Below are 23,947 nucleotides of genomic sequence, written 5' to 3' on the forward strand. Positions count from 1 at the left end.
TTCTTTGAGGTCCTGTTGCAGACCCGACTTTGGTGAAATTTGACATATTTGAGGGAGATCAGGAAACATTTTTATTTTCACAGCAAATGTCATTAATCTGTTCATTGTGAGGAGGGGGGGGGCACAAGGTCCTCCAGAATAAATGAATAACATTATCAAATGTTCTTTGTTTCTCTCCAGTGGATCGATGTTTCAAAGTGACCGGGAAGAGAAAGCCGCCATCTTGTACGCTCCTGATGGCGCTGTGTGTGAAGATTGTGCATCGTTTGCGCTCCAAGCTGAGCTCCGCCCCTTGGCAAGACGAGTCAGCGCGTCTCAGGCTTCTCAGGTGTCCTGGTAGGGCAGATGGTAGCAGCCGGGACTGTTGTCGTCCGGCGACCAGAAGGAAGACGGACACTTGTGGTGGAGTTCTCTGCGCACGCAGCGAGGACACGGCTGAGCCTTCTGTCGGCACTCGGCGTGGAAGACGGCGCCGCAGCCGTCGCACCTGGGGGACGCCACGACACATCAGCGCTCTTTTCCGCCGCCTACACGCGGAGCTGGTAGCTGTACCCACCTCTTGGTGGCGCTTTCCTGGAAAGGGTAGATGACCTGTCCGTTGTGGCAGAGTTCACAGATGAAGCCTTTCTCCCGACAAAGGCTGCAGCTGAACACGTGCGAGCTGGCGAACTTTATCACCTTGGACAGGAACGGCGCCAGCTGACCGTCGATCACCTGCAGGGGCAGCAAGACACCCCATGACGTAACTCCATTGGTTGGAAATCACAGTTAAAAAGGAGAGAAGAAGAAGCAGCCAACTGTCATACTCAGGTACACAGAGACACTTCCGGGGTGAAGAATATAGGCAGGAAGTAACACATTTTGCTTTTTAGAATGTACCTATGAAGGCCACAGTGTGACACTGGAACACGCCACTTACTGCGGGAAGCATGGAATTTTTCGGACACGTTGTGTGTGTTCTGGGAAGTTAGCATGTGAAGGAAACGGCTGGCAAGTTCTTGCGCGTGTGCAGTCTAGCAGCAAATAGACAGTGGATGACTGGGAGTGAAAGGAAATCTACAGAGAAAAATCAACACAGCGTTGAAGAGAGGCCGCATTCACATAAAAGTGCCTCCACCTGCCAATTAGAACCTCCTTCATGCATGTGGACCACACACACACACACACACACACACACACGCAAGGTTGTTGTTCCCACTAAATGACGGAGTGTTTAGCGTCTAGACAAGCTCCAAGCAAAGTGTTCCTAATTTAACGGACAGGATGATGAATGTTTCAGGTGCTGACGGCGACGCCGCGGCCCGATGCGGAGGCGCTGGTCCCGGCCCCGCCTTCCCTCCTCCCCCTGCCTCCCTCTGTCCCGTTGACGAATGCCTGGCCTGATGCGTGCTGACAGGCTCACTAATTAAGAACTCTCCCCTAATTGGAGCAGACAATCCAACGACAGGCAGCACATTGGTGGAGGTGGGTCGCACTCTTTGTGGGGGGTTGGGCTAAACACACACACACACACACACACACACAAAATATTCCAGCAGCTGCCCCATGTCCCAAATATTTAGTCAGAACCTCCTGCACTTGAACTATCCATCCATCCATTTTCTATAACGTTTATCCTCCTTAGGGTCGCAGGTGTATGCTGGAGCCTAGCACTTGAACTACTGGACTCCCATTTGTTCATCAATAAGTCTTACCGTGATGCCTTCAGGGACTGATCACTCGTGTACAAACAACAAGCGCCACAACCCGCCTACCTACAATAACAAATGGCCAAAACACGGAACAGTGGTGAACCTTCTCAGAAGTGGCCGGCCAACCAAAATGACCCCAAGAGCGCTGCGCCAACTCATCCAAGAGGTCACAAAAGACCCCACAACAACATTCAAAGCAGTGCAGGCCTCACTCTCCTCAGTTAAGGTCAGTGTTCATGACTCCTCCGCCATAAGAAAGACACTGGGCAAATAGTCAAAACATTCCATCTTCATGATCCCCAAGACCTGGGAAAATACTTGGAACATCATACCAAGAGTAAAATATGGTGGTGGTAGTGTGATGGTCTGGGGCCGTTTTGCTGCTTCAGGACCTGGAGACTTGCTGTTATAAATGGAACCATTTAATCTGATGTCTACCAAAACATCCTGAAGGAGACTTGGTTTCTGCAGCAGGAAATGATCCAAAACACACCAGCAAGAAAAACAAAATGAAGACTCTGGTGTGGCCTAGTCCAAGTCCTGACCCGAATCCTGTTGAGATGCTGTGGCATGACCAAAAATGGACATTTTGCCCAAACGACACACATTGGCTGTATGAACCACGCGTGAATACGTACTGAGTGTGCTTGTTAGTCCACACAGAGGTTAAAAAAAGGGGGCAAAGTGTGGTGGGACAAACATATGGTTCCTCCATACGGTCCGGATGCTAGCGTAGCCAGGGTTGACCTCTGAGCGGGAAGAAAAAAAAGCCACGTTGATGACGAGCGTGTGTTCTTTCAGAGGCAGCATGAAAAGCAGCAGCAGCACTTGTTCATGTGCAGCGGCAATTAAGACACGAGTGCTTGAGGACCTCCGACGGGGGGACGAACAAGAGGTAGCGGCGACCCGGAGTCGTGATGATTAAGAGCGGTAGAAAAATAATCGGCGTGTTAGCCGGGATGGAGCATGCTAACATGCTAACAGGCATGTGTGAGGTGGAGGGCATGTCCACGACAATGGAGGGATGTCACGCTTTGTTTTCCCGCCTGTTGAGTCTCAATGTGACCAATTAGCCAAGCCGTGTGGGAGTGCGGGGGAGAGGGGGGGTTTCGTTAGAGAGGGGTGGTGGGGGGTGGGGGGGGGTTGGGATTGCGCTGTCTTTCACCGTGAGAGTCTCTGTCGGGCCGAGCCAGCGAGGAAGCCCGCCATAAAAGAAGAAAAAAGTGGGGCAGAGTGCAACATAATGACCAACAAAAGAACTTTTCACTCATTTGTGGACGCTTTCTCCAATGACCCCCCCCCCCCAAACCACCACCATGCTGGCCCCTTTGGAACACCACACACACTTTTAAAAACTGTCACCAAACTATGCATGAAGAGTGAGCATGTAGTCCACGTGACTTGTTGTCTGCCCAGTAACACAATGAGACCACTTACGAGGGCTGCACCCACAAATGATCAAAAATACTTGGATACAAAGACGTTGATGACATGTAGTATTCCACACTAGTCACTAGGTGTCAGTAATGTTAATGTAAATGGAACTGTTAGCTGGGACACACAAGCACCAGACTTGATCGCTGGAGCAACAGGCTTTTATTGGAGGTTTGAATGATCTCACAACAGGCACAATAATAATCTCTAGTATTAAAACAGGCAACTGTTGCGGCCGTAACCCACAGGAAGCTAAAACTCAACTTCCTGTCCGCCACTCACTCTGCTCCCCCGTGGAACACATTTATAGCAACACGCACGAGCACAAATGTCATTTATGTCTTATGTCTACTATATTGGAACCGTAAAAGTGGCTATAGGGGTGTTAGTTCGTTTCTAGAGGGCTCTAATAATGTTAAAAGTATTTAGAAGGTCATAAACAAAGTTTCTATGCATCATCATCGCCACACATAGCTACACGCTACTAAAGTTACTGGGTGTTTGTGTGTGTTTGAGGTCACTGAAGTTGTCATTCTTCCACAGCAAACTCCTCCAAGCACGCCTTCGTTTGTACGCTAGCAAGGGGCCTCTGAAAAGTGTTCTAACAAAGTCGGATGCATACGGCTGTCCAAAGTGTCTTGCTGGGATGATGAATCGACGTTCCGGGACCACTAAGGACTTCCGTCTACCCTCTCATTCATTCAAGAGGTCAGTCCCAATACTTAACACAAGTCTCCTCTCTGGTAAAGTGTACGTGTGTGTGTGTGTGTGTGTGTGCGCATACCTGCTGCAGGTCAGCCATCGAGTAGAGGTGGATGTGCTGGAGCAAATACTCTCGAGGGAAGATTCTGTGGTGGAGAAGAAGTAAAGAGGTGAGTCAGCCATCTTGGTGACATTGCGTTTATCATCAAATGATACACTAACAAATGACTATTAATTATATTATGTACTATATTATAGACTATGTATCTTCTATCTGCATGCTAAGTTGTAGGTTGTGTAGGACCCTCATGAATCCTCTTCTGTTTGAAAGTGACTGACGTAAACAGCAGACACGATGGACACCTTTTATACTGGCTCTCATCATCTGGTGTACCTAATGAACAGAGTGAAGTAGTCGTGTTTTGGAGTCTGAGAAGAGGACATGTTTATGTGTTGAGGATGGATGAGGGACACGGCAGTGGGGCAGCCGGCATCCATCACCCCCCCCCCAACACACACACACACACATCCCACCCCCTGCATAAATAGACCACACGTTTCATGTATGAGCAGCATTTCTTCACATGACGCTGCACACGTGTGGAAACGCAGGCCATATCGTGTGTGTATGAGAGCGAGTGTGATGCTGAGGTCATTCCATCCAAGTGTTCACAAGCATCATCATCAGTAGAGTCATGGACGCCGATAAGAGTCGGCACCTTACAATTCACTACCGGAAGCTGCTTATGTGTTTTTAGAAAGGTTTGTTTTTGTTACATTTCAGGCAACTGCAGAGAAAAGTCAGGAGGAGGAGACTCTTGCCCATCTTAGCAACTAGCAAAGTTACCGTCGCCGTAGATCCTCTGCGATGGTGGCCCGGCAGCTGAACAGGTACGCTCGCAACGACTGCAGTCGTTGGCGGAGACGTAGCACCACGCTGAGAGGCTCGCAGTGCTCGTACAGACCGGGGTTGAGCTGCTGGACGTCCAGCAGTGGCTCCTCGTACACGAACTCCAGGAACTCCTTGGCCTGTTTGGACACCTACAGCAGCGCACAGTCAAGCCCAGTTAGGTTTTTGCTGTTAGTAATTATTATTTGTTGTTATAATTGTTATAGTTAGGGCTGCAGCTATTCCATATTTTAGGAATGGAGTATTCTACTGAAAGCAGCAGCGACGGCGACAGCAAAGCGAGGCATTAAAACTGATACACGTCACAGTGTTCCAATTGCTGTTTAGCCACATTTTCCGTCTTGCCACTTTTTCTAGCCGATTCAATCTTCAAACACCCGCTTCCTTCTTCATACTTTGTGTGGGTGACGTAAATTAAGCGATTCTTCAAAACGTGGAAAAAAAAATCCTCGACTACTTATTTGATAATCGTTGCAGCCCTAACTATCTGTGTTTTTTGGTGTGTGTTTTCACCTTGTGCTTGCTGGTGTCCCAGTTGTGCAGCAGGCGTGCCGGGATGAGGAAGGTGTTGTCCCGGTGGCAGCTCTGACAGTAATACCAACCGCTGTAGTGGCACACCTTGGCCTTTCCTCTGGAGAGACCCACAGGACGCTGACAGCCTGACGACACACAGCGAGGATGTCATGGCAACAGGTAGGACACAACAGGTCATTGCTTGCCCCATCACTTCCGTTCTGATGTTTTACTGCAATTTCGTGTCATTCTGATTATTTGCACGGTGCAAGGTAGCCGGCGTCATGAACTACTTAAATTACATGTACAAATGTCCTGTGGCGTGGCGTGCTCCGAGTTTGACTTTTGGATCATTTTAGTCATTTTGCTCATGAATGGTGTCAGTTATGATTACGACCCTTTGAGGACCAATTGCATTCCTGACTCGGCTACGTTACGACTCGCTGAACGAGATCACCCGCCGTTGAAAGGTGTCACTTTATGCCCCCTCAATAAATTCCTCACAAATCTAAAATCATAAAGATACTAAAACCGTATCAGCATTTTAAAAGAAGCCCTTTGACCCTCACAAGCTAAAGATGTCACAGCGATTGCACGTGTGACACAACGCAGCTGTCAAAGTCTTGTGAACTCTCGTGCCTCCAGATGTAGTCACAACACAGACGTGAGGAACAAATAGACCCTGCCTTCTATTCATTTTCATAGCTTTGTCTGGAGGGGCCCTTCCAGGCTCAGCCCTCAGCCAAACACCCGGACCTGCTCACGCCATCTCAGACACACACGCACGCTAATGACAGGTGGGCCTTATCAAACCAAACATCCACCTCAGAGGAGGAAGACGCGGAGAAGAAAAGACACAGGGAGATTATAATCTGAGTTTGGGAAGGAAAAAAAAACAGATCTTGGAGAGGAACAAGAAAAAAAACATCACAGGAAGCGTGTGTCAACGTGTGTCAGCCTGAAGACGAGCACGCTTCAAACCCGAAAGGAAGGAAGTACATCATAACAACAACGCCCGTCATTCATCAGCAAACGCTGACCCCAAGGGGTCATTTTTATGAAGAACTGTCTGTTTATGTCGACATGTGATCATTATTATCACCAAGTCTATTACTATTAGCAAAATTAGCTGTCTCCACACATGCTGCGTTACATAAACACACACACCACGTAAAGTGCGTATGAGGCTGGAATGAAGTACGCTCTGCCGGCAACCCGGATGTTTTGTGTGGCTGTGAACACGTCAGGTGTGTGTGGAGGACGAGCTATTTAGCTGCAATCGCTAACAACAGACATGGCTCATGGATGGAAAACCACCGCAGATGCTATCAGCAATTTCTGATACGGGATTACGCTTGAATCGGAACACGATATCATTACTGGATTGGATGGGCCGTATCGCTTCATGTCTCCTGTGATGTGGTCCTCCTTACTTTGGTCCATGCTGTTACTATTGCTTCTATTCTGCTGCTAATTGTTGCTCAAGCTTCTGTCAGTTTCCACCGTAGCTCTCTGATCTTTTATTGGAGGGACGGGTAGATGAATGGGAATTTAAACGCAGCTCAAAAGGTCCACACCGATTGTACCTTCGCTCTGTGTAGTGGGGGTGGGGGGGTGCACAGTGCCGGGGCGGGGTGTGTGGGGGGTGTTCACTTTGACCTGAGCAGGGTGAGTGCATGGTGGAGGGGGACAGCATTGAAGGCCAAAGCGGGCTTTCATCTGCCCGCCACGGGTCCAGGCTAGCACACCTCTGAGTGTGTGTGCGTGTGTGTGTGGCTTTGATGTGTTTTCTTTCACACTGACAAAACACTCCAGCGTGCACGACTGGTGTGTGTGTGTGTGTGTGTGTGTGTGTCATGGATGAAGAGATGTTCCGACCCCAAGTTCTGTTCTGAATGTAGCAGGGTCACCAAATCTGAAGAAACTGTGCACACCGTGAGTGTGTGGGTGCGTTTGTGTGTGTGTGTGTGTGCGCACACAAGTGTCAAGGGGTGACAAGTACGCGGCTCTTCAAATAAACACACACAAACAGGCAGTTTCCTTCAAAAGAAAGAGATCAATTCCCAGGTGTAATTAGCAGAGTATATTTTGATGTTAAATAGGGGCAGGTCACTTATGTGTGTGTGTGTGTGTGTGTGTGCGTGCACGTATGTACATATGTGTCGTGCATATGCAAAGTGCACACATGAAAGGAGTTCAAAGAGTGAAAATGGAGCGGCATCAACACCTCGTGCACGCTCCAAACATTAAACAATCACACGTGCACGAGTCAAGTTTGTGAAGTGGGCGGAGCTATGAGTTGAGAAGAAGAGTTAATAACAGTTGCTGGTAATCTTCTGATTCGGACGGATTTTAATACTTTGTAGAATATTTATAAAAAGTACTTGGAAGCCCCTGAGTTTGGACACACCTGGTTTTAGGCAACTTAGGTTGCGTAAACAGACGCAAGATGAACGTACCAAAGGACATGGAAAGGGAGAGGAGGCAGGAAATACATGGGAATACAAAAGGAGGGACAAGTACGGATCGTGTCCAGGAGGACGTCTGGCGGCGTTTCCATCTCACCTGCACACCTGAAGCTCTGAGCAGTCAGTCCTTTCTCCACGGCCACACAGGTGAGAAGACTGAGGAAGCTGGTGGTGACCGACTGACGCTTGGCTCGCTGGGCGTCTCTCTGCCTCCTCTCCCGGGATCTCAACAGCACCCCCTGCAGGGCCGGAGCGCTCCCCTCCACGTGCGCAGGCCGCTGCGCATCCACCGCCTCTCTCATGGCCTCCATCCATTCCTGAGCTTTGAGTTTGGTGTCCGCTCGGAGTCGGAGCACATCGTCGGGGAACGTCACCCGGAAGCGGTCACCTTGGTCTGTCCACGGCTCCTCCCGTTCTGGGTCTGGATGCACGCCCAGGCAGGAGGCCAGTGGGTACTGGCGGATGGGATGCGACACAGACCCGCGTCCTTCTGTGGGGAAAGCCTGCAGAGCGGTTCTGGTCAGGACGAAGGTGAAGGTCCTCCAGTTGTTCTGGTCCAGAAGCTGGTGCAGCAGTCCAGCTTTAAAGACGTCCTGGCATCGTTGGCTGAACAGAGGAAGCGTGGTCGGTCTGCTTAAGGTGCCGCCATCAGACCGGAGTGACGCCTCTGCCGACGTGTCGCTGTCGCCCTCAGACCTGGATGGCGACGAGGAGGGCGACATGGGGGCGGGAAACGTGGCGACCTTTTCCAGCACCGCCTTCCTCTGGCGGTTCTCCTGCCTCTCAGGCCTCACTGCCTGCACCTTCTCCCACACGAGCCGCCTCCACTCCATGGCCTCCCACTGGCTGCCCGCCCTCAGCTGGACACGCGTGCTGTTGAAGAACACGGTTTGGATCGTGCGCGGGTCGGCTGGCTGGCCCACCTGGCCACACGGCGCCGGCGACATGACGCTCTGGCAGTGTGACAGCGAGTAGGCGGTGCCCAGCTGGCGGTTGGCGCTGCTGTCCAGCGTGTAGAGGCGGAGCTCACAGGGCGTCAGCTCCACATGACATGTGGTCCAGCGACCTCGCTGACCTTCACGATGCTCCATCTCGGCCTGCTTCAGAACGCTGCTACTGCTGCCCTTTTCACCTGGATGACACACGAGAAGAACATTCCGGCTTTCTCAGAACCTTCAACTAAATGCTGAGATGGTGCCACTGAAGGAATACTGAAGCTTTATCATCTCATATCATAACAATCACCACATGCCATTGACATCACAGGGGTGCACCATTTTCGGGTCAGCCTCTCTACAACACCCGGGGTTTGTTACTATGGCTGCAGCATTTGAAAAGCTTGCCAAAGATAACCATAACACAGCCTGTGATCTCATCATGGAAATAATGGCAATGGATGACCAGCCCTTTCCCACTCTTAGAGATCGCTGTAGTTTCTGCCTCAATACTTATAAAAGTTACCAAAGAAAAAAGTAAACATAACACCTCAGCTATAACAATGCAAGGTGTCATGTGACCCATCAATCAGAATTGTAGTTGTGTTACAGTTTAAACGCTCATACGTCTTTGAGTCGACACATCAATAAATCAAGCCTTCTTGAGGCGACGTCACATATAAAAAAAAACCACTCTCCTCCACTGATTCCATTTGGAGCCCTCGCTGTGCTGTGCGCTCTAAGTGACGGATGTCGGACGTTTGATTTCCAGGAGGCAGAATCGATCGGAGCAGGGAGAAGAAAAACAACATTTGTCACTTCTGCGTTAGGCCAGGCGAGCCGCTCATCGATCTTATCAAAACCACAATGTCAGCGGGTTAACAAAGCCTTTATGCCGCATGAATATGCAAATGAGATGAAGCGGAGTCGAGACGATTGGCCTTCGTCACGCTTGGGAGGGCTGAGAGGGAAACTGCCCCCCTCAATTAGACTGGACATCACTTAGAGTAACTAACAAGTCCGCCAGGAACACCGGATGTTAATTTGCTTTCGGGGTTGTTGTTGCATTCACTGATTTAGTTTCACATGAAAATATCAAACCCTGACCCTAATCAGGACTAGGCGGCATAAAAAAAGAATGAAAATGGCAAGGAACCAAAACTGGTTGCTTAAAAACCACGCTCATCACGATAAGGGGGTTCAACCATGTGACGTCTTCTAGCCAATCAGCGACCAAAGTAATGATAACATATGAAAACATGTCAGTGAGTACCCTGGTAACATGATGGAAGACGACCCAGCACAGGACGTCGGAATTTTGATGACTTTGGACAATATTTTCAAAGACTTGCAACTCGATTTAGACTTTGACCTCAATGTTTTGGGACTTGCGTCGGACTTTAGCCTGATGACTAGGGATGCAATGATTATTCGGATAATTCCAATACCTCGATTACAAAAAGTTATATTATATTTCAACTTCATCTTTGTTAGCCTGCTAGTTGGACTCCCTCAACAACTCTGTCTTCTGTGTGCAGTCAGATTGCATATAGTATATATATAGCACTAAACATAACTGCTACTTAGACTATGCACAATGTCCATTTAACAAATAGAACTTTGATTATCTAAATAATTCAACCAATTGGTTATTCATTACTTAGTGAAATTGATTTTTTTTTCATGTGAATTATTATATCTCAAAAACAAGCAAAAATATGTTTTTTTTCGATTACTCAATGAGTCGAGTTGTTAGTTGCTAACTGTAGCCCTACTGATGATTTTCAGTGAGTGTGTTGAGTAATTAGTTTTTCCCCCATTTGGTTCCCTTACTGCAACCAAAATAAGCCCAACCCAGACCATAACACCAAGTTAACACATGAATCCATGATCACGTGTGCCATACCGTTACACCCCCCCTCATTTAAAACACTAATATATCAATATATCAGGACATTGCCTACAAATAAGTCCAATGCATACGCAAGTTCCTTGGTGGAGGTAAGAAGACAAAAGCAGCCATTTACTAATCATGACTGACAAGAACTCATCTGAATGAATGACAGCCCGTTGTTGTCATTGTGTTGTTGGTAACAATCAGCATTTACCATTGGCAACATCTCCAACTGTTGCTAATGGAAAAGCAAACACTACGACAAAGAAGGAGGGGGGACGGCCAAGAGCCGGCGTCTCTCATTCTCTTTCAGGCCGGCTAAATAGTCTGCTAGCTTTTCACACATATGCTAATGCTACGTAATCCTGCCAGTGTCAGGAGGCGCCTAATTAGCTTCCTCCTCTCTCGCCTCATTTGAGTCCATTTGCTGACAGGATTACAAGCTATTATCCCTCAACATCCCTCTGGATCTCCTTCACACAACCAAAATACACAAATACTGCTTACGTGTGTGTGCGTGTGTGTGTGTGTGTGTGCGTGTGTGTGTGTGTGTGTGTGTGTGGGAGAGAGAATAGCGAGTGTCACAGCACAGCTGTGTCATTTTAAGTTATCATCATTTTCTGTCATTACTGCCTCCTCTGAGGATGTTTGCAAAGGACAGAAGGACATTGATGCAGTTTAGTGTGTGGAGGACATACTGCACAAGTACAGGAGAAGAAGACATGGGACGTAATCCATGTGCTTCCTCAGATCACTCAATGAGGATTAGAGCCGTTCTAGACACCGATGAATGCAATTCTAAAGGGTTTCTTTTGCAAAGTGACATCACCAACAGGTGGTCTGCACCGGATTTGTGTGCGCGTGTGGACTCACCTTGCTGCTGGTGCTGCAGGTTGCTGTTCTTCACGGTTTCCACGGCGGGGAGTCCGTTGTCCGTGTAGGCGGATGGCCGGTAGTTGACGTCCGACCTGGACCGGTTGTGTCCCTTCTTGAAGGCGCAGTTAGACGAGGTGCCGTTGCTCTCCTTGCCGTGGGCCGCCAGGTCGTTGGTGGAGCGCGCCCGGCTCCTCTTGCCGTGCCTCAGCCCCACGCCAAGGCCCAGGACGCTCAGGTTATCGGCCCACGCCAGTCCTAGTGGCCCCACCTCGGGTTGCTCCGCCGCCAGCAGGCTCCAAACACCGCTGGAGCTCAGCTTAGCCAGCGCTGCACCCGAGACCTCCTGGAGCTTCCTGGGTTGCACGGAGTCTTGGAGGACCCCGGTCTGACCCTGGCTCAGACCTTGGCCTTGAATGCCGTCCATGCAGTGGATGAAGTCCTCTGTGGCCTCCAGAGCCGGGCTGATGTCACCCACCATGTCCAGCTGCCTCAGACCCTCCATGGCTGGGCCTACTCCTGCTTTGAAAGCTCACACAAGTAGACCTCCAGCCTTGATGGGGTCCAGCACGTTCATGTCCAACAAACGAGCTCGCTGTCAGCTGGCCAAATGTCTTGTATGCATATGGATCAGCCGAGGCAGGACCAGGATCCTGAGGACCTTTGAGTGTCCTTCTCTACTTCTCTGCCTCTTGTTGAAAAATGCTGTTTGACACTCCAACATTCAAAATTCCTGCATGAAGGACTTCAGAACTGCAAGAAGGTCAGGCAGCTTTAAGCATCCAGGCTCTGCTAGTATTGCAGTTATGAAGTCATCAGCTACAACAGGAGGAAGAAACAGCAAAGAGGAACCATGCGTGAAAACAGCTGCTGAGGAAGAGCATTTCATAGCTTGGTCAACACGAATCAGTTTTACAATAAAGACGTGTTCCTCATAACTAGGACCCATCCTCGTCAAAGCCAGACTACAGTACTTCCTGCCACTGGAGACAAAGCCGGCCAAGGGTGGAGCTACTGTCCATCCATCCTCTTGTCTAATCTGCTCATATTGATTTTCCCAAGCTCTGCCTCCTCACTCATCTGAATTATTCAAACAGCTATTACCTCATTGCAGGGTCACGCCACATGTCAGTAAAGACCCTTTTCCACACTTTTCCCCGTTATGGAACATTTTCATTCCCTAAAAGAAAATGTTGAGGGTATTCTAGTTCCTTTTTGTATAATGCACCACAACATGGAATGGCTGCATTGGAAAACATTCATTCTCCAGATAATTCAAACTGACAAGCAAATGTGGCCTCACAAGTCAGACTGCGCATGCGCGTTGATCATATCGCAAAGCCAGCATATCTGGTTCTGTTAATATGACAGAGGTGACGTCACGGTCAGCGTCTCAGGGATGCTAGCGAATGCTACATCTAAAAACGCCCCTTTAAATCACCACTCCTACATCTATACGTAGATATGTGCACATTTGCTCGTCTTGTTGACTTACTACGCATGCTTTTAGCGGGGGAGATCTCAACTGTGCCACCGGTCGGGTGCTGGTTAGCTCGAAGCTAACGGATAGCTTCTCTAATCTCTGGAAAATGTCGACCCAGCGAAAGATAAATATTCGCATCAAGTGACGACCATCACACATCGGCTACGTATTGGTATCGTGGCGTTACAGTAACACCGCACAAGAGAAGTTAAAGAGGCTGTATTTGGACTCACCTTACAGTGTTTACAATGAAGTCATTTTGTTTGACAGTGTCCCCGCGATAAAGTGGTCCGAGTGTGAAACTGAGGCTGCAGCGGGAATGTTCCGTCTTTGTATTCATTATGTTCCCGAAAGCAAATAATGTAATCTGAGGCATGCTGTCTTTTAGTGTTAATTCGATTCCCATACTTATACTGTATAAATATACAGAATGTGTTATTTGCATATTTATCCGTCACGTTATGTGGCTTCTTGCTAACATTGTGTACGTATAGGTCGCTTCCACTCAGCATCAGTGAACAAAGAAAGGTCACGCCACTCTATAAACCACTGTGACCCACGTGAGAAGACTGAAGGGTGGATGAAAATACATAAGGTAACAAAAAACAGTTTTACCCCAATGAACAGCGTCTTTCTTTTTCCTGAAAAGCACTATATCAATGCTATTATTAGTGTATTTAAATATACCTATAAAGTTATATAAATATTTGGACTGAAAAGGGCTTTTTATAAGTATATTTTTAGCTAATGTCACATGACCACAGACATGTACCAGGAAGAGGACCAGTGTGATGATTGCTATAGATACTGTATTGATTCTTTGCCGGAAATTAATTAGCTACAGCAACCTCATTTCAGTAGCATAAAGTTCACATGTTGGAGTCCTTCTTGAATCACTTGGGTTGTGTTCCATTTCAGATACAGAAGAGTTCTGTGGCTTTATGAGAATATGATATTTATTCCGTCTTGTGTGGAGTTTCATTTCTTTCAGAGAGGTTTCCTTAGCTTTCCGAGCTTCGGTGTCCCCTTTCCTCCCACTTCGGTTTAACCAAGCCAACGTTTTAAGGAAAAACCATTCCGACTTTAGGACCTTTTTAATCCCTTGAATGGTTTGTCAAGTTCCTCTTGACTGTTGGGCGAGGTCGGGGGAGTCTAGCTATTAGATCAACTGAATAACCTTGTGTTCTTCAATTACTTCTTGAGAGATTGCCAGAATGGTTTTGTCAAGTCTTTTTGACCTTCGGTAGAGGTCAAGATATCAGATATTTAGTGTGAAACGTTGACCTGAGCTGGTTGTCGTCGTGTTGCCAGTAGTGATGTCATTAATGTGTGGTTCCGCTCTGTGATAGTACTTGTTTGGAAAAAAGGTTCTCTGGTGAACTTTGAGACCAGAGATTTTTGGACTCCTCTGGACCTTCAGGCATCGGGTTTGCTGGTGAAGTTGCCGCTTCTATCTTTCCTTTTCTTCCTTGGTCAGAGATAATGGTGGTCCCTTCTTGTCGTTGTTGACCTTAAGATCAAATTAGCAGGCTCCTAATTGGTAAATAGAGTATTCAGGTTTCTTTCAGCAACGTGTGTTATAGCGCTCAATTTCCTCAAGGTTCCTTAGTTTTGTTTTCAGAAATGGCGGTTGGATTGTCTGCAAATGTGAGCCGTTGGTCCTGAAGGAAAAAGGCAAATTTACTTTCCACTGACAGTACAGTGAGTCAACTCCCGCCGCTCCGTAATCCTGTAATTCGTCCAAATCTGCTAAAGCCTTTTCTATATTTTTGATGAGTTCAATGACTTGCCTTGGGTTGTTCCCCTTGATGGGAGGTAGACCCTGTAACTCCCTCAAGATCTCAATGACTATGGATGGTTTGTTTCCATGTTTGTTGTCAACAACTCTGACTATTTCTTCGCCAGTCCTGTAGGATGTTTATCAAAGGTCTTTTGTGATCCCATGGTCTACACTTGACAAGTTGCTTTAACCTTCAGGATCTAGGCTGGGACTGAACTCTTTATCAGTCTTATGTGTCCGTTCATTTTTAGTCTCTAGGATAGTTTCCAGCCTTGCTGAGTTGCTTCAGGTCATCCTGTGGTTCAGCCCTTCTAATGACTTATAGAAAGCTATTCTTTATATCTTGTGGTCCTCAGTTTCCTCCGGCTTTAGTTTTATTTTTCCTATGTTGTTAGCGCTACGTTCTCTTTTGTGTTGTCCTGACTTGCGTCAGGTACTTCACAGAGGTACCTGGAGAGTGTAACAAATTCCTGTCAGAGCTCCTTCTCCATCGTCTTGTCCGCAGTTCCGTCAATTTCTTTGTGAAGCAGCTTGTTTGATTCCCAGAATCCTGACTTCTGTGACTTGATCCTCCCGACGAGGTCTCGGCTTGGTCAGCAGTTTGGAACATTTAAGGGTTTGATTTTCCATCCAATAACTAAACTACAGTTGTCAACTGTCGACCGTTGGTTGTCAACTGTCAAGTTCTTTTGGAAAGGCTGAGAAGACCGTAGAGGACGCTGTATCAGCTCAGTGATTGGTCGATAGCTTGGTAAAGAGGAATAGCATCACTAAACACGCTTACGTCAACCAATCAGGGGGCAGAAAAACGCTGATTGTGAGCAACCTGATTGGTTGAGGAAACAGCGCCACGGATAATAGTGTGTATGAGACATGGGCCAGCACTCCTGATTCTGAAGGCCCTGAGCGGATTAGCCTGACATGCCAACACACAGAACGATAATAAAGTACCGGGAATCATTTCTTACAATAGCGGAATTTAAGTTGTAAATATAGGTCAGTGCTTCTGGTTGTGTTTGGGCCAGCAGAGGAGGCTTTGCTGGCCCCGATGGCACACCACAGTGTTTTAATATGAACATTTGCGAGCCCCTTTCTGCACTTCCAGGTACAGTTGAGACCGTTAGAAGGTTGTTGCCCAGCAAAGCAACTAGAAGCCAACAAAGCTGAGGTGTTTTTGTTCTTCAATGTGAGGAATCGGACCGTGTTTGTCCGCACTTCCCGTTTAGAATTCATTATTCACGGCACTCACACACTCGCTACTTCTTTATTTGTCCCCAGCATCTCCCCTTCTGATGACTAAATTATGATTACATTTAAGATGTGCAGCGCTTTCATCTGCCATCGTGTGTTGTCTCACTCTGACCCCCTCTTACCTCTCTCCAACCGCCGCGCTGACCCCCGAGCGCACGCCGCACAATGGCCCGTCTACCTCCACTGGGCCGCCCGCTATTGAAGTGCCGAGCGGTTGCTTCCATCTCCATGGAAACGCCGCGCTCGGATTGGGCGTACGCTTGTCCCCCCCCCTTGCCCTGTCTCTGATGGAGTAGCAGACAAAAAACACAAGCTTATTTTTTAATATGCAAATAATCCTCATTGGTTGAAATAAGAAGGCTAACGCTGCTAGCGTGTTGGAAAGAGCAAAGAGGATACGGCAGCTGTTCAGCAGGAAGTAGACCGAGCCCAAAACAGAACCGTAATAGAAGAAGCATGGCGGCTATTTTGGGAGGTTAATGGAGTCATTCTTGTTATTGTTGTAACGTGTAACGTGTTCCAAGGTTGCACTGTAGCAGACGAGGTGGCCGAGTGGTTAAGGCGATGGACTGCTAATCCATTGTGCTCTGCACGCGTGGGTTCGAATCCCATCCTCGTCGACAAGAGTTTTGCAGAGTCGCGGACCAGTGGATCAACACAAATGCATAGCAGCATAATATATGTGCCAGCGTGCACGAGTAATGGGGAGATGTGGTTCAGCATTATAATTGTCCCTCGGCTACAGTCAGCGATGACGACACATGAATTCCAATGCAGGTAAGTCCGGTGTTGAAGAAACATACAAGGCCACTCCATCTGCAGCAGCACTCATGCACACAACTCTTATCGACGAGGATGGGATTAGCAGTCCATCGCCTTAACCACTCGGCCACCTCGTCTGCCACAGGGTGACCTTGGAACACTGAGTTTTGCAGAGTAGCGTGCATGAGTGCTGCTACAGATGGAGTGGACTCGTATGTTTCTTCAACATCAGACTAACTTGCGTTAGAATTCATGTGTCGTCAGCGCTGACTATAGGCAATCGACAATTATAATGCTGAACCACATCTCCCCATTACTCGTGCACGCTGGCACACATTTGTGTTGATCCGCAGGTCCTCCTCTGCAAAACTGTTGTCGACGAGGATGGGATTCGAACCCACGCATGCAGAGCACAATGGATTAGCAGTCCATCGCCTTAACCACTCGGCCACCTCGTCTGCCACAGGTTGCCCCTGGAACACTCCGAGTTTTGCAGAGTAGCGTGCATGAGTGCTGCTACAGATGGAGTGGACTCGTATGTTTCTTCAACACCGGACTTTCTTGCGTTGGAATTCATGTGTCGTCAGCGCTGACTGTAGGCGAGGGACAATTACAATGCTGAACCACATCTCCCCATTACTCGTGCACGCTGGCACACAATTATGCTGCTATGCATTTGTGTTGATCTGCAGGTCCCCGGCGCCGGTAGGCTACTCTGCAAAACTCTTGTCGACAAGGATGGGATTCGAACAGCGCTGACTGTAGGCGAGGGACAATTATAATGCTGAACCACATCTCCCAATTACTCGTGCACGCTGGCACACAATTATCCTGCCACACATTTGTGTTGATCCGCAGGTCCTCCTCTGCAAAACCGTTGTCGACGAGGATGGGATTCGAACCCACGCGTGCAGAGCACAATGGATTAGCAGTCCATCGCCTTAACCACTCGGCCACCTCGTCTTGACATACTCTGAGTTTTGCAGAGTAGCGTGCATGAGTGCTGCTACAGATAGAGTGGCCTCGTATGTTTCAGCGCTGAAATCTTGCAGACGAGGATGGGATTCGAACAGCACTGACTGTAGGCGAGGGACAATTATAATGCTGAACCACATCTCCCCATTACTCGTGCACGCTGGCACACAATTATAGTGCCACGCATTTTTGTTAATCCGCAGGTCCTTCTCTGCAAAACTGTTGTCGACGAGGATGGGATTCGAACCCACGCGTGCAGAGCACAATGGATTAGCAGTCCATCGCCTTAACCACTCGGCCACCTCGTCTGGTACATGTGCTCCATCAGCAATTCACATGTTGTGTCAAGCTGTGTTGATTCAGTTTCCGTGGATTCCATCCATACAAGCTGCACACTGACTACTCTCGCTTGTATAGTATTTTCCCTTGACAGGGTATGCTAAAAATGCTAACTGAAATGTGACTTTTGTGAGCTACTGCAGATTGTGGATGAAAACTTGACACGGGGAAGTCATTGTGATGGAAACACAGACGTTTGTGTTGTGTCGTGTTTTCCAGTGTGTGTCATTCAGCGCTCGTACTCGCCGCCATCTCTCTCTCTCTCGCCGCTCCCCGACCAAATCCAATTACCAGCTACAAAAGAAAGCAGCTCCAGGCCCGATACTCCATCAGATCCTGGTGCTTCTGCAGCCCAGACTCCTGCTGGAGCCCTCATCATGTTGAGGGTCTCTGAGGGACACACACACACACACACACACACATATACATACAGTATGAGGACAAACACATATGGCTCCCAGGTTCAAACAACACTTGGGGTCAAGGTAATACTTGAATGAAGTAAACGACAAAGAGGATTAAGAACACATGCTCACTGTCCTATTTATTAGGAACAAATCTAATGGGATCCAATACAAGCCTTGAATTAAAAAAAACTGCCTTTACAAACATAATAATGTTCATTCATAAATCACTTTGTTTAGTTTGTTTTGTGCATCAACAGCATGCAAATGTGCCACATGACTGACGCTTGCATTTTTAAATTAATAAGTCCAAGCTTAAAAAAACATACATAAACGTCACATTTAATTTTGTTTACTGTGTTTCAACTTCCACCGGGTTTGATTGTAGTTGAAACATTTGGTGTCCAATAGCACCATCTATTGGTAAAAGTATTCAACTAGCAGCGCCGTTTAAAACGATTAGTTTCCATCTAGTGTACATTTTCATTTACATTAATAGTTTTATTTACGCTGAGTTTACAGTTTAGTTTTATTCACGTCCGATACCGGCACTATATCAGCAAAGGATATTTTGGGACTTTTACTTCCGCTGAGACTTTTATTTGGACAATTGTAACCGGAAGCTGGACAGACAATCTGTCAAACATGGCGACGGCCGGAGGAGACGTGATGAGATACCCGGAGTATGCTCCGAAAAACACTTCGAGGAGTGACGCAGAGATTGACAGACAGCTGGTGAGTAGCTGGTGTCACATTTGAGTGGTTTGTTGACTTTGTGGCGACCATTGAGACGTTTGTCTCCTAAGTCTCCATGCTAAGCTCGCATGTTTGCTAACCCCGGTGACCGCTAGCTAGCTAGCTTGCTTGCTAGCTTGTTATTCAACTTGTTGAATCTTCCACAGGGACGCACGTTGATTGTGGTCGGTCTCGGCGTGGCTGCTGCAGGTTTTGCTGGTAAGAATATGTTGAGAAGAGGATGATAATTATTTTTTTTAAGTGATTTACCTCCACAAATGTGTTTGGCAGGTCGCTATGCATTCCGTCTGTGGAAACCTCTTGGACAGATGTTCACCGACACCGTCAAGAAGATGCCGACATCTGTAAGTTCTTTACGTGTTGAAGTTTTTGGATTATAAGTACTACTAGATTATGATTCTAATATTGTGGCCTGTAAGTTAGGACGTTCTAAACTGACATTACGTGTAGTCCACAAAGAATTAAGACTGCCTTCTTCTTTGCACCCCCTCAGACGTTTTCGTCGTATTACAAAGGAGGCTTTGAGCAACAGATGTCCAAACGAGAAGCCAGCCTCATCCTCGGCATCAGGTAATACAGCTGGAACGCCGGCTCTTTGCCTGGGAAGATTCTCATGGATGTGCACTTTCAGCCCGGGAAGCACCAAGTCCAAAGTGAGCGAGGCACATCGGAGGATCATGTTGCTCAACCATCCGGATAAAGGTAGGAATGGCTTGATGTCCTCATGGAGGACACGATCGTTAGAGCTCTTCTGCTGCAGTGTGAAGAGGAGCACAATAAATCTTAACTTTAAGGCGTTTTCATGCAGGTGGCTCGCCGTATCTCGCCACTAAGATCAACCAGGCCAAAGACTTCCTGGAGAAGGACATGCGGCGGTGACCTTTGTCCTGCCTGGACTGCAGCATGGAGATCCTGCTTGGAGACTCTCATTGACGTCAATCATTTCCATGTTATTGTTTATTAAATGACGGCATATGGTGTGGATACAGCTGTGATGAGATGATTGCAGCATCCATTTAGGGAACAATACTATATTGTCATCGGACATTTGTGTGGTGAAATGTTTTATTTAAATAAATTCTAGTGTGAAAATCCAGTGTAGTGGATGCTCATGGATTCATGAAGTCATTTAGTACACAGTATTTTTGCCTTTATAGTCAAGTAATATGATGCAGTACTGTAGTGGACCCATAATGATAAACATTGTTACAAAAATGCTAGTTAGAAGACATTGTTAGCTAAACGTATCATTTCATTGGTGCGTTACACTTAACACTATTGCTGCCATATTAAATGAGAACGATCGGACATGTGAAAAGAGAGTGTCAGAAGTGGGATTCGAACCCACGCCTCCATTCGGAGACCAGAAGTCCCTGCTTGACAGGAAGGGTTAAGACCTTGAGTCTGGCGCCTTAGACCACTCGGCCATCCTGACAACTGCTGTTACTCAAACAGACAAAGTGTATGTATAACATATCCATTCAAAATGTCGTCATGGTCTGATTTCAATGTTAACTTGGATAGAAAAACCCGATCGTTTGATATCCAAACGATAAAACGCCCAAAAACAGCTAGCTTGTGTTGCTAATCTCCGCGAACAGCTAACCGTACTTCCACTCCGCTCCAGCGGTGGCGCTGTGACCTGTTCCACAACAAAAGCACGTGCGGGTCCCGAAACAGCTAGCTTGTGTTGCTAATCTCCCCGAACAGCTAACCGTACTTCCACTCCGCTCCAGCGGTGGCGCTGTGACCTGTTTCATAACAAAAGCACGTTCGGGCCCCGCCCAACTACTACATAAGACGACGAACGATACATAAACATTAACTCATATTGTCGTCTGTTTGAGCTGAAAAGACACTTCCAGCCGTCATTTTGTAGATAAAACATGTCCATGTTCAGGAACGCGGTGTGGTTTCTCAAAGGCCTTCGCGAATACACAAAGTAAGTTATTACAACATTCTTCTTTCTCGTCGGCTTTTCCCTTCAGGGGTCGAAACAGCAAATCAATCCCTTCCGTCCAACACTCACATCTTTAAATGTTTATTGTTGCGTTTTATTAACTAAAGTATTCATTCGTGTTTTTTACATATTGTAATTCATGTGTCAGTCAATTCTATTCTATTTACATTTGAAGCTGTTGCATAATTTCATCTTTCCTCATTATGAAATGAGTTTCTAAATATACATATGTTGTCACCTTCATGACAGTACTTATACATTACCTATACATCCATCATTTATAGAAAAAAAAATATTTTTAATGGCTACAGTTGACCTTTACATTGAACTATTATTTTGCAACATTTAAATATCATCATGTAGTCCACCCTGTTGACTTAACCCGTTGCCCTTTGACCCCCACAGGGGCGGCTATGAGGCGGCAGCCAAGAATTTTGTTGCGGCCGACCTGGAAGTGAACCTGAGCGGGCGCTCCTTCATGATCACGGGTGCCAACAGCGGCCTGGGAAAAGCCACGGCGCAGGAAATTGCCAACAGAGGTCAGGTGAAACTTGGTTGTGTGTTAGCGTGTGTGTGTGTGTGTGCGTGTGTGTGTGTGTGTGGTTACACCCGGCCTGTGTTTGTCTTCAGGGGGGACGGTGCACATGGTGTGTCGCAACAAGGGCCGAGCGGACGCCGCCAAGGAGGAAATTGTGGAGCGCAGTAAGAACCAGGTGAGTCGACGTCTTTCCACATTTTTCCACGTTATTCCCTCGGAGAACGTTCCAATGTCTCCTCTTTGCAGAACGTCCACGTCCACGTGGTGGACATGTCCTGCGCCAGGGAAGTATGGCAGTTTGCGGAGAGTTTTGTCCAGGGTAACGCCCTCCACGTGTTGGTAGGTACATTCTCTACCAACATGGCTGCGTGTTTGTGTAAAGGAACATCTGCCATCCCTGTGACCAGATCAACAATGCGGGTTGTATGGTCAACCAGCGAGAAGTAACCCAGGAAGGCTTGGAGAAGAACTTTGCCACCAATACGCTCGGTAAGCAACTTTGAAGCATATATTCCAGCAGTATCCAGCTATGTTAGCAAGTACGCCCTCCAGTGGCTGTTAGTAGTACTGACATGACATCACACTGAGTGTTATTCAAACGGTGCTTTATTTGTCGATTCCAGGCACGTACATCTTGACCGTGGCTCTTCTACCTGCTCTGAAGAAGGCTCAGGACCCCAGAGTGGTGGGTGGAATCGGAATACGACTATCCATAAAGACCGACTTGTACAAAATCAAAGTGTGTCCTCTCAGGTGACCGTGTCGTCTGGCGGCATGCTCACGCAGAAGCTCGACGTAGACGACCTCCAGAGTGAGAAGGGGACGTTTGACGGCACTATGATCTACGCTCAGAACAAAGTAAGACAATTGACAGGATGTGGAGAAGGAGCCTTTCATGATGTGTGTGTGTTTTTGCAGAGGCAGCAGGTGGTTCTGACCGAGAGGTGGGCGACTCAGCACAAAGAAGTCCACTTCTCCTCCATGCACCCGGGCTGGGCCGACACCCCAGGTACAAATATGGCGAGTTCTTCATCTTAGCTGTCAACTACGAGTGTTCGGGAAATGGCTGCAAGGTTTTTCATCCTCGCAGCCGTGCAGTCTTCCATGCCGTCCTTTCACGCCAAGATGCAGAACAAACTTCGCACCGAGGCCATGGGCGCCGACACCATCGTGTGGCTCGCCGTGGCCGCCGCCGCCGCCAAACAGCCCAGCGGACTCTTCTTTCAAGGTCAGTCTTTTTTTCTTTAGACTTTAGAGCATTTTTATGGAAGACAAATACGACACCGTATCTGGTTTCACTAGTTAGTCAAAACCACGGACTTCCCCAAATGTATGAAGAATTCAGACTACGTTCAATGTCCGCTTCCAGATCGGTGTGCGGTGGCCACGCACCTCCCGCTGGCCTTCTCCAGGTCGACATCTCAGGAGGAAGACCGATTGTTGGCGGCGCTCAGTGACTTGGCGCTCAAGTTCAAACCTTGAGGTTTGTCCTCTTTTTTTTTTTTAAGAAAACATTCATGCTCCTTTTTTACACCCTTTATCTTTTAACGGACATTTTGTCCAACAAATGCTCTTCCTATGTCATGTGGTGTGCAGCTTTACCATATAAACAAGCTTTGATTCCTACTGGGAGTGGGGCTCAATTTGAAGTATTTAAGTATATCAAGCGGTTAGTATGCAGGCCCAAGTTCAATTCCACCCTGGGTCATCTCTGTGTGGAGTTTGCATGTTCTCCCCGTGCATGCGTGGGATTTCTCCGGGTACTCCGGTTTCCTCCCACATTCCAAAAACATGCTAGGTTAATTAGCCACTCCAAATTGTCCATAGGTATGAATGTGAGTGGGAATGGTTCAAGGTTTTTTGGGTTGTTTTGAACTTAGGTTGTTGATCACCTGATCAAAAGTTCTAAGATGCAAAAGTGCAAAATGTCAATTCTTGCAATTTTTCCAATACGCCAAGGCCCAATTGAACAAAAACCAAGCTTCGTCTGTAACCTGAACCGACTGTAAAATTGCCATCTATTAACAGTATTCCTAGTAAGAGCTATGTAACGTTCAAATAAAGTCATTCATAAGAAAGATGAAGATTCCTGCTCCTTTTTAATGCAGCAACGACATTACTTGGTCGCTTTTATATTTCATACACAGGGAAATATTTGTGCAACAAAATAAAAACCACTGGCCTGGTATGAATGTTGTGTTTTTGTATACGACAACAAGTTACTTTTTAAGAACGTCTCACATTCCAATTACAGAGGAACCCGCTTATGTTGACATAAC

General features: G+C 47.4%; 3 protein-coding genes, 1 long non-coding RNA gene and 5 other non-coding genes across 11 annotated transcripts; 4 read left to right on the plus strand and 5 right to left on the minus strand.

The window, feature by feature from the left end:
* Positions 1-278: 278 nt before the first annotated feature.
* On the plus strand, positions 279-5,547 carry LOC131135453 (uncharacterized). 2 transcript variants are annotated; one of them, XR_013629602.1, is made up of 6 exons: positions 279-810; positions 1,280-1,464; positions 1,625-1,917; positions 3,669-3,833; positions 3,919-3,997; positions 5,273-5,547. It is a non-coding gene; the product is annotated as an uncharacterized LOC131135453 (long non-coding RNA). The 2 variants fall into 2 exon arrangements; XR_013629603.1 differs by lacking the exon at positions 1,625-1,917.
* On the minus strand, positions 279-13,246 carry plekhm3 (pleckstrin homology domain containing, family M, member 3). The gene is made up of 8 exons (XM_058081292.2): positions 13,137-13,246; positions 11,421-12,239; positions 7,816-8,850; positions 5,251-5,396; positions 4,675-4,868; positions 3,910-3,973; positions 557-714; positions 279-487 (listed from the first exon to the last, which is right to left on the minus strand). Exons 2-8 carry the CDS (start codon positions 11,923-11,925, stop codon positions 325-327), a joined length of 2,265 nt encoding a protein of 754 aa, XP_057937275.2. The 5' UTR covers positions 11,926-12,239; positions 13,137-13,246; the 3' UTR covers positions 279-324.
* A 3,226-nt stretch (positions 13,247-16,472) lies between these two features.
* trnas-gcu (transfer RNA serine (anticodon GCU)) lies at positions 16,473-16,554 on the plus strand. The gene has a single exon. It is a non-coding gene; the product is annotated as a tRNA-Ser (tRNA).
* Positions 16,555-17,072: 518 nt separating this feature from the next.
* On the minus strand, positions 17,073-17,154 carry trnas-gcu (transfer RNA serine (anticodon GCU)). Its single transcript has one exon. It is a non-coding gene; the product is annotated as a tRNA-Ser (tRNA).
* Positions 17,155-17,577: 423 nt separating this feature from the next.
* Positions 17,578-17,659, minus strand: trnas-gcu (transfer RNA serine (anticodon GCU)). The gene has a single exon. It is a non-coding gene; the product is annotated as a tRNA-Ser (tRNA).
* Positions 17,660-17,897: 238 nt separating this feature from the next.
* trnas-gcu (transfer RNA serine (anticodon GCU)) lies at positions 17,898-17,979 on the minus strand. The gene has a single exon. It is a non-coding gene; the product is annotated as a tRNA-Ser (tRNA).
* Positions 17,980-18,992: 1,013 nt separating this feature from the next.
* dnajc15 (DnaJ (Hsp40) homolog, subfamily C, member 15) lies at positions 18,993-20,261 on the plus strand. The gene is made up of 6 exons (XM_058081302.2): positions 18,993-19,149; positions 19,317-19,368; positions 19,441-19,514; positions 19,664-19,740; positions 19,802-19,872; positions 19,979-20,261. The coding sequence occupies exons 1-6, from the start codon at positions 19,060-19,062 to the stop codon at positions 20,047-20,049; spliced, it is 435 nt and encodes a 144-aa protein (XP_057937285.1). The 5' UTR covers positions 18,993-19,059; the 3' UTR covers positions 20,050-20,261.
* A 232-nt stretch (positions 20,262-20,493) lies between these two features.
* trnal-caa (transfer RNA leucine (anticodon CAA)) lies at positions 20,494-20,605 on the minus strand. Its single transcript has 2 exons — positions 20,568-20,605; positions 20,494-20,539 (listed from the first exon to the last, which is right to left on the minus strand). It is a non-coding gene; the product is annotated as a tRNA-Leu (tRNA).
* A 352-nt stretch (positions 20,606-20,957) lies between these two features.
* Positions 20,958-23,762, plus strand: dhrs12 (dehydrogenase/reductase (SDR family) member 12). 2 transcript variants are annotated; one of them, XM_058082714.2, is made up of 10 exons: positions 20,958-21,112; positions 21,536-21,669; positions 21,761-21,843; positions 21,915-22,007; positions 22,076-22,157; positions 22,292-22,353; positions 22,422-22,526; positions 22,587-22,677; positions 22,759-22,896; positions 23,038-23,761. In XM_058082714.2, exons 1-10 carry the CDS (start codon positions 21,057-21,059, stop codon positions 23,148-23,150), a joined length of 957 nt encoding a protein of 318 aa, XP_057938697.2. In that variant the 5' UTR covers positions 20,958-21,056; the 3' UTR covers positions 23,151-23,761. The 2 variants fall into 2 exon arrangements, with proteins under 2 accessions (XP_057938697.2, XP_078651296.1); XM_078795170.1 differs by having other exon boundaries at positions 22,422-22,677; positions 23,038-23,762.
* Positions 23,763-23,947: the final 185 nt, after the last annotated feature.

The sequence above is a fragment of the Doryrhamphus excisus genome, linkage group LG12, assembly GCF_037039965.1.
Source record: "Doryrhamphus excisus strain RoL-2023G ecotype Guam linkage group LG12, RoL_Dexc_Guam_v1.1, whole genome shotgun sequence".
In the NCBI taxonomy this organism is placed as follows: domain Eukaryota; kingdom Metazoa; phylum Chordata; class Actinopteri; order Syngnathiformes; family Syngnathidae; genus Doryrhamphus; species Doryrhamphus excisus.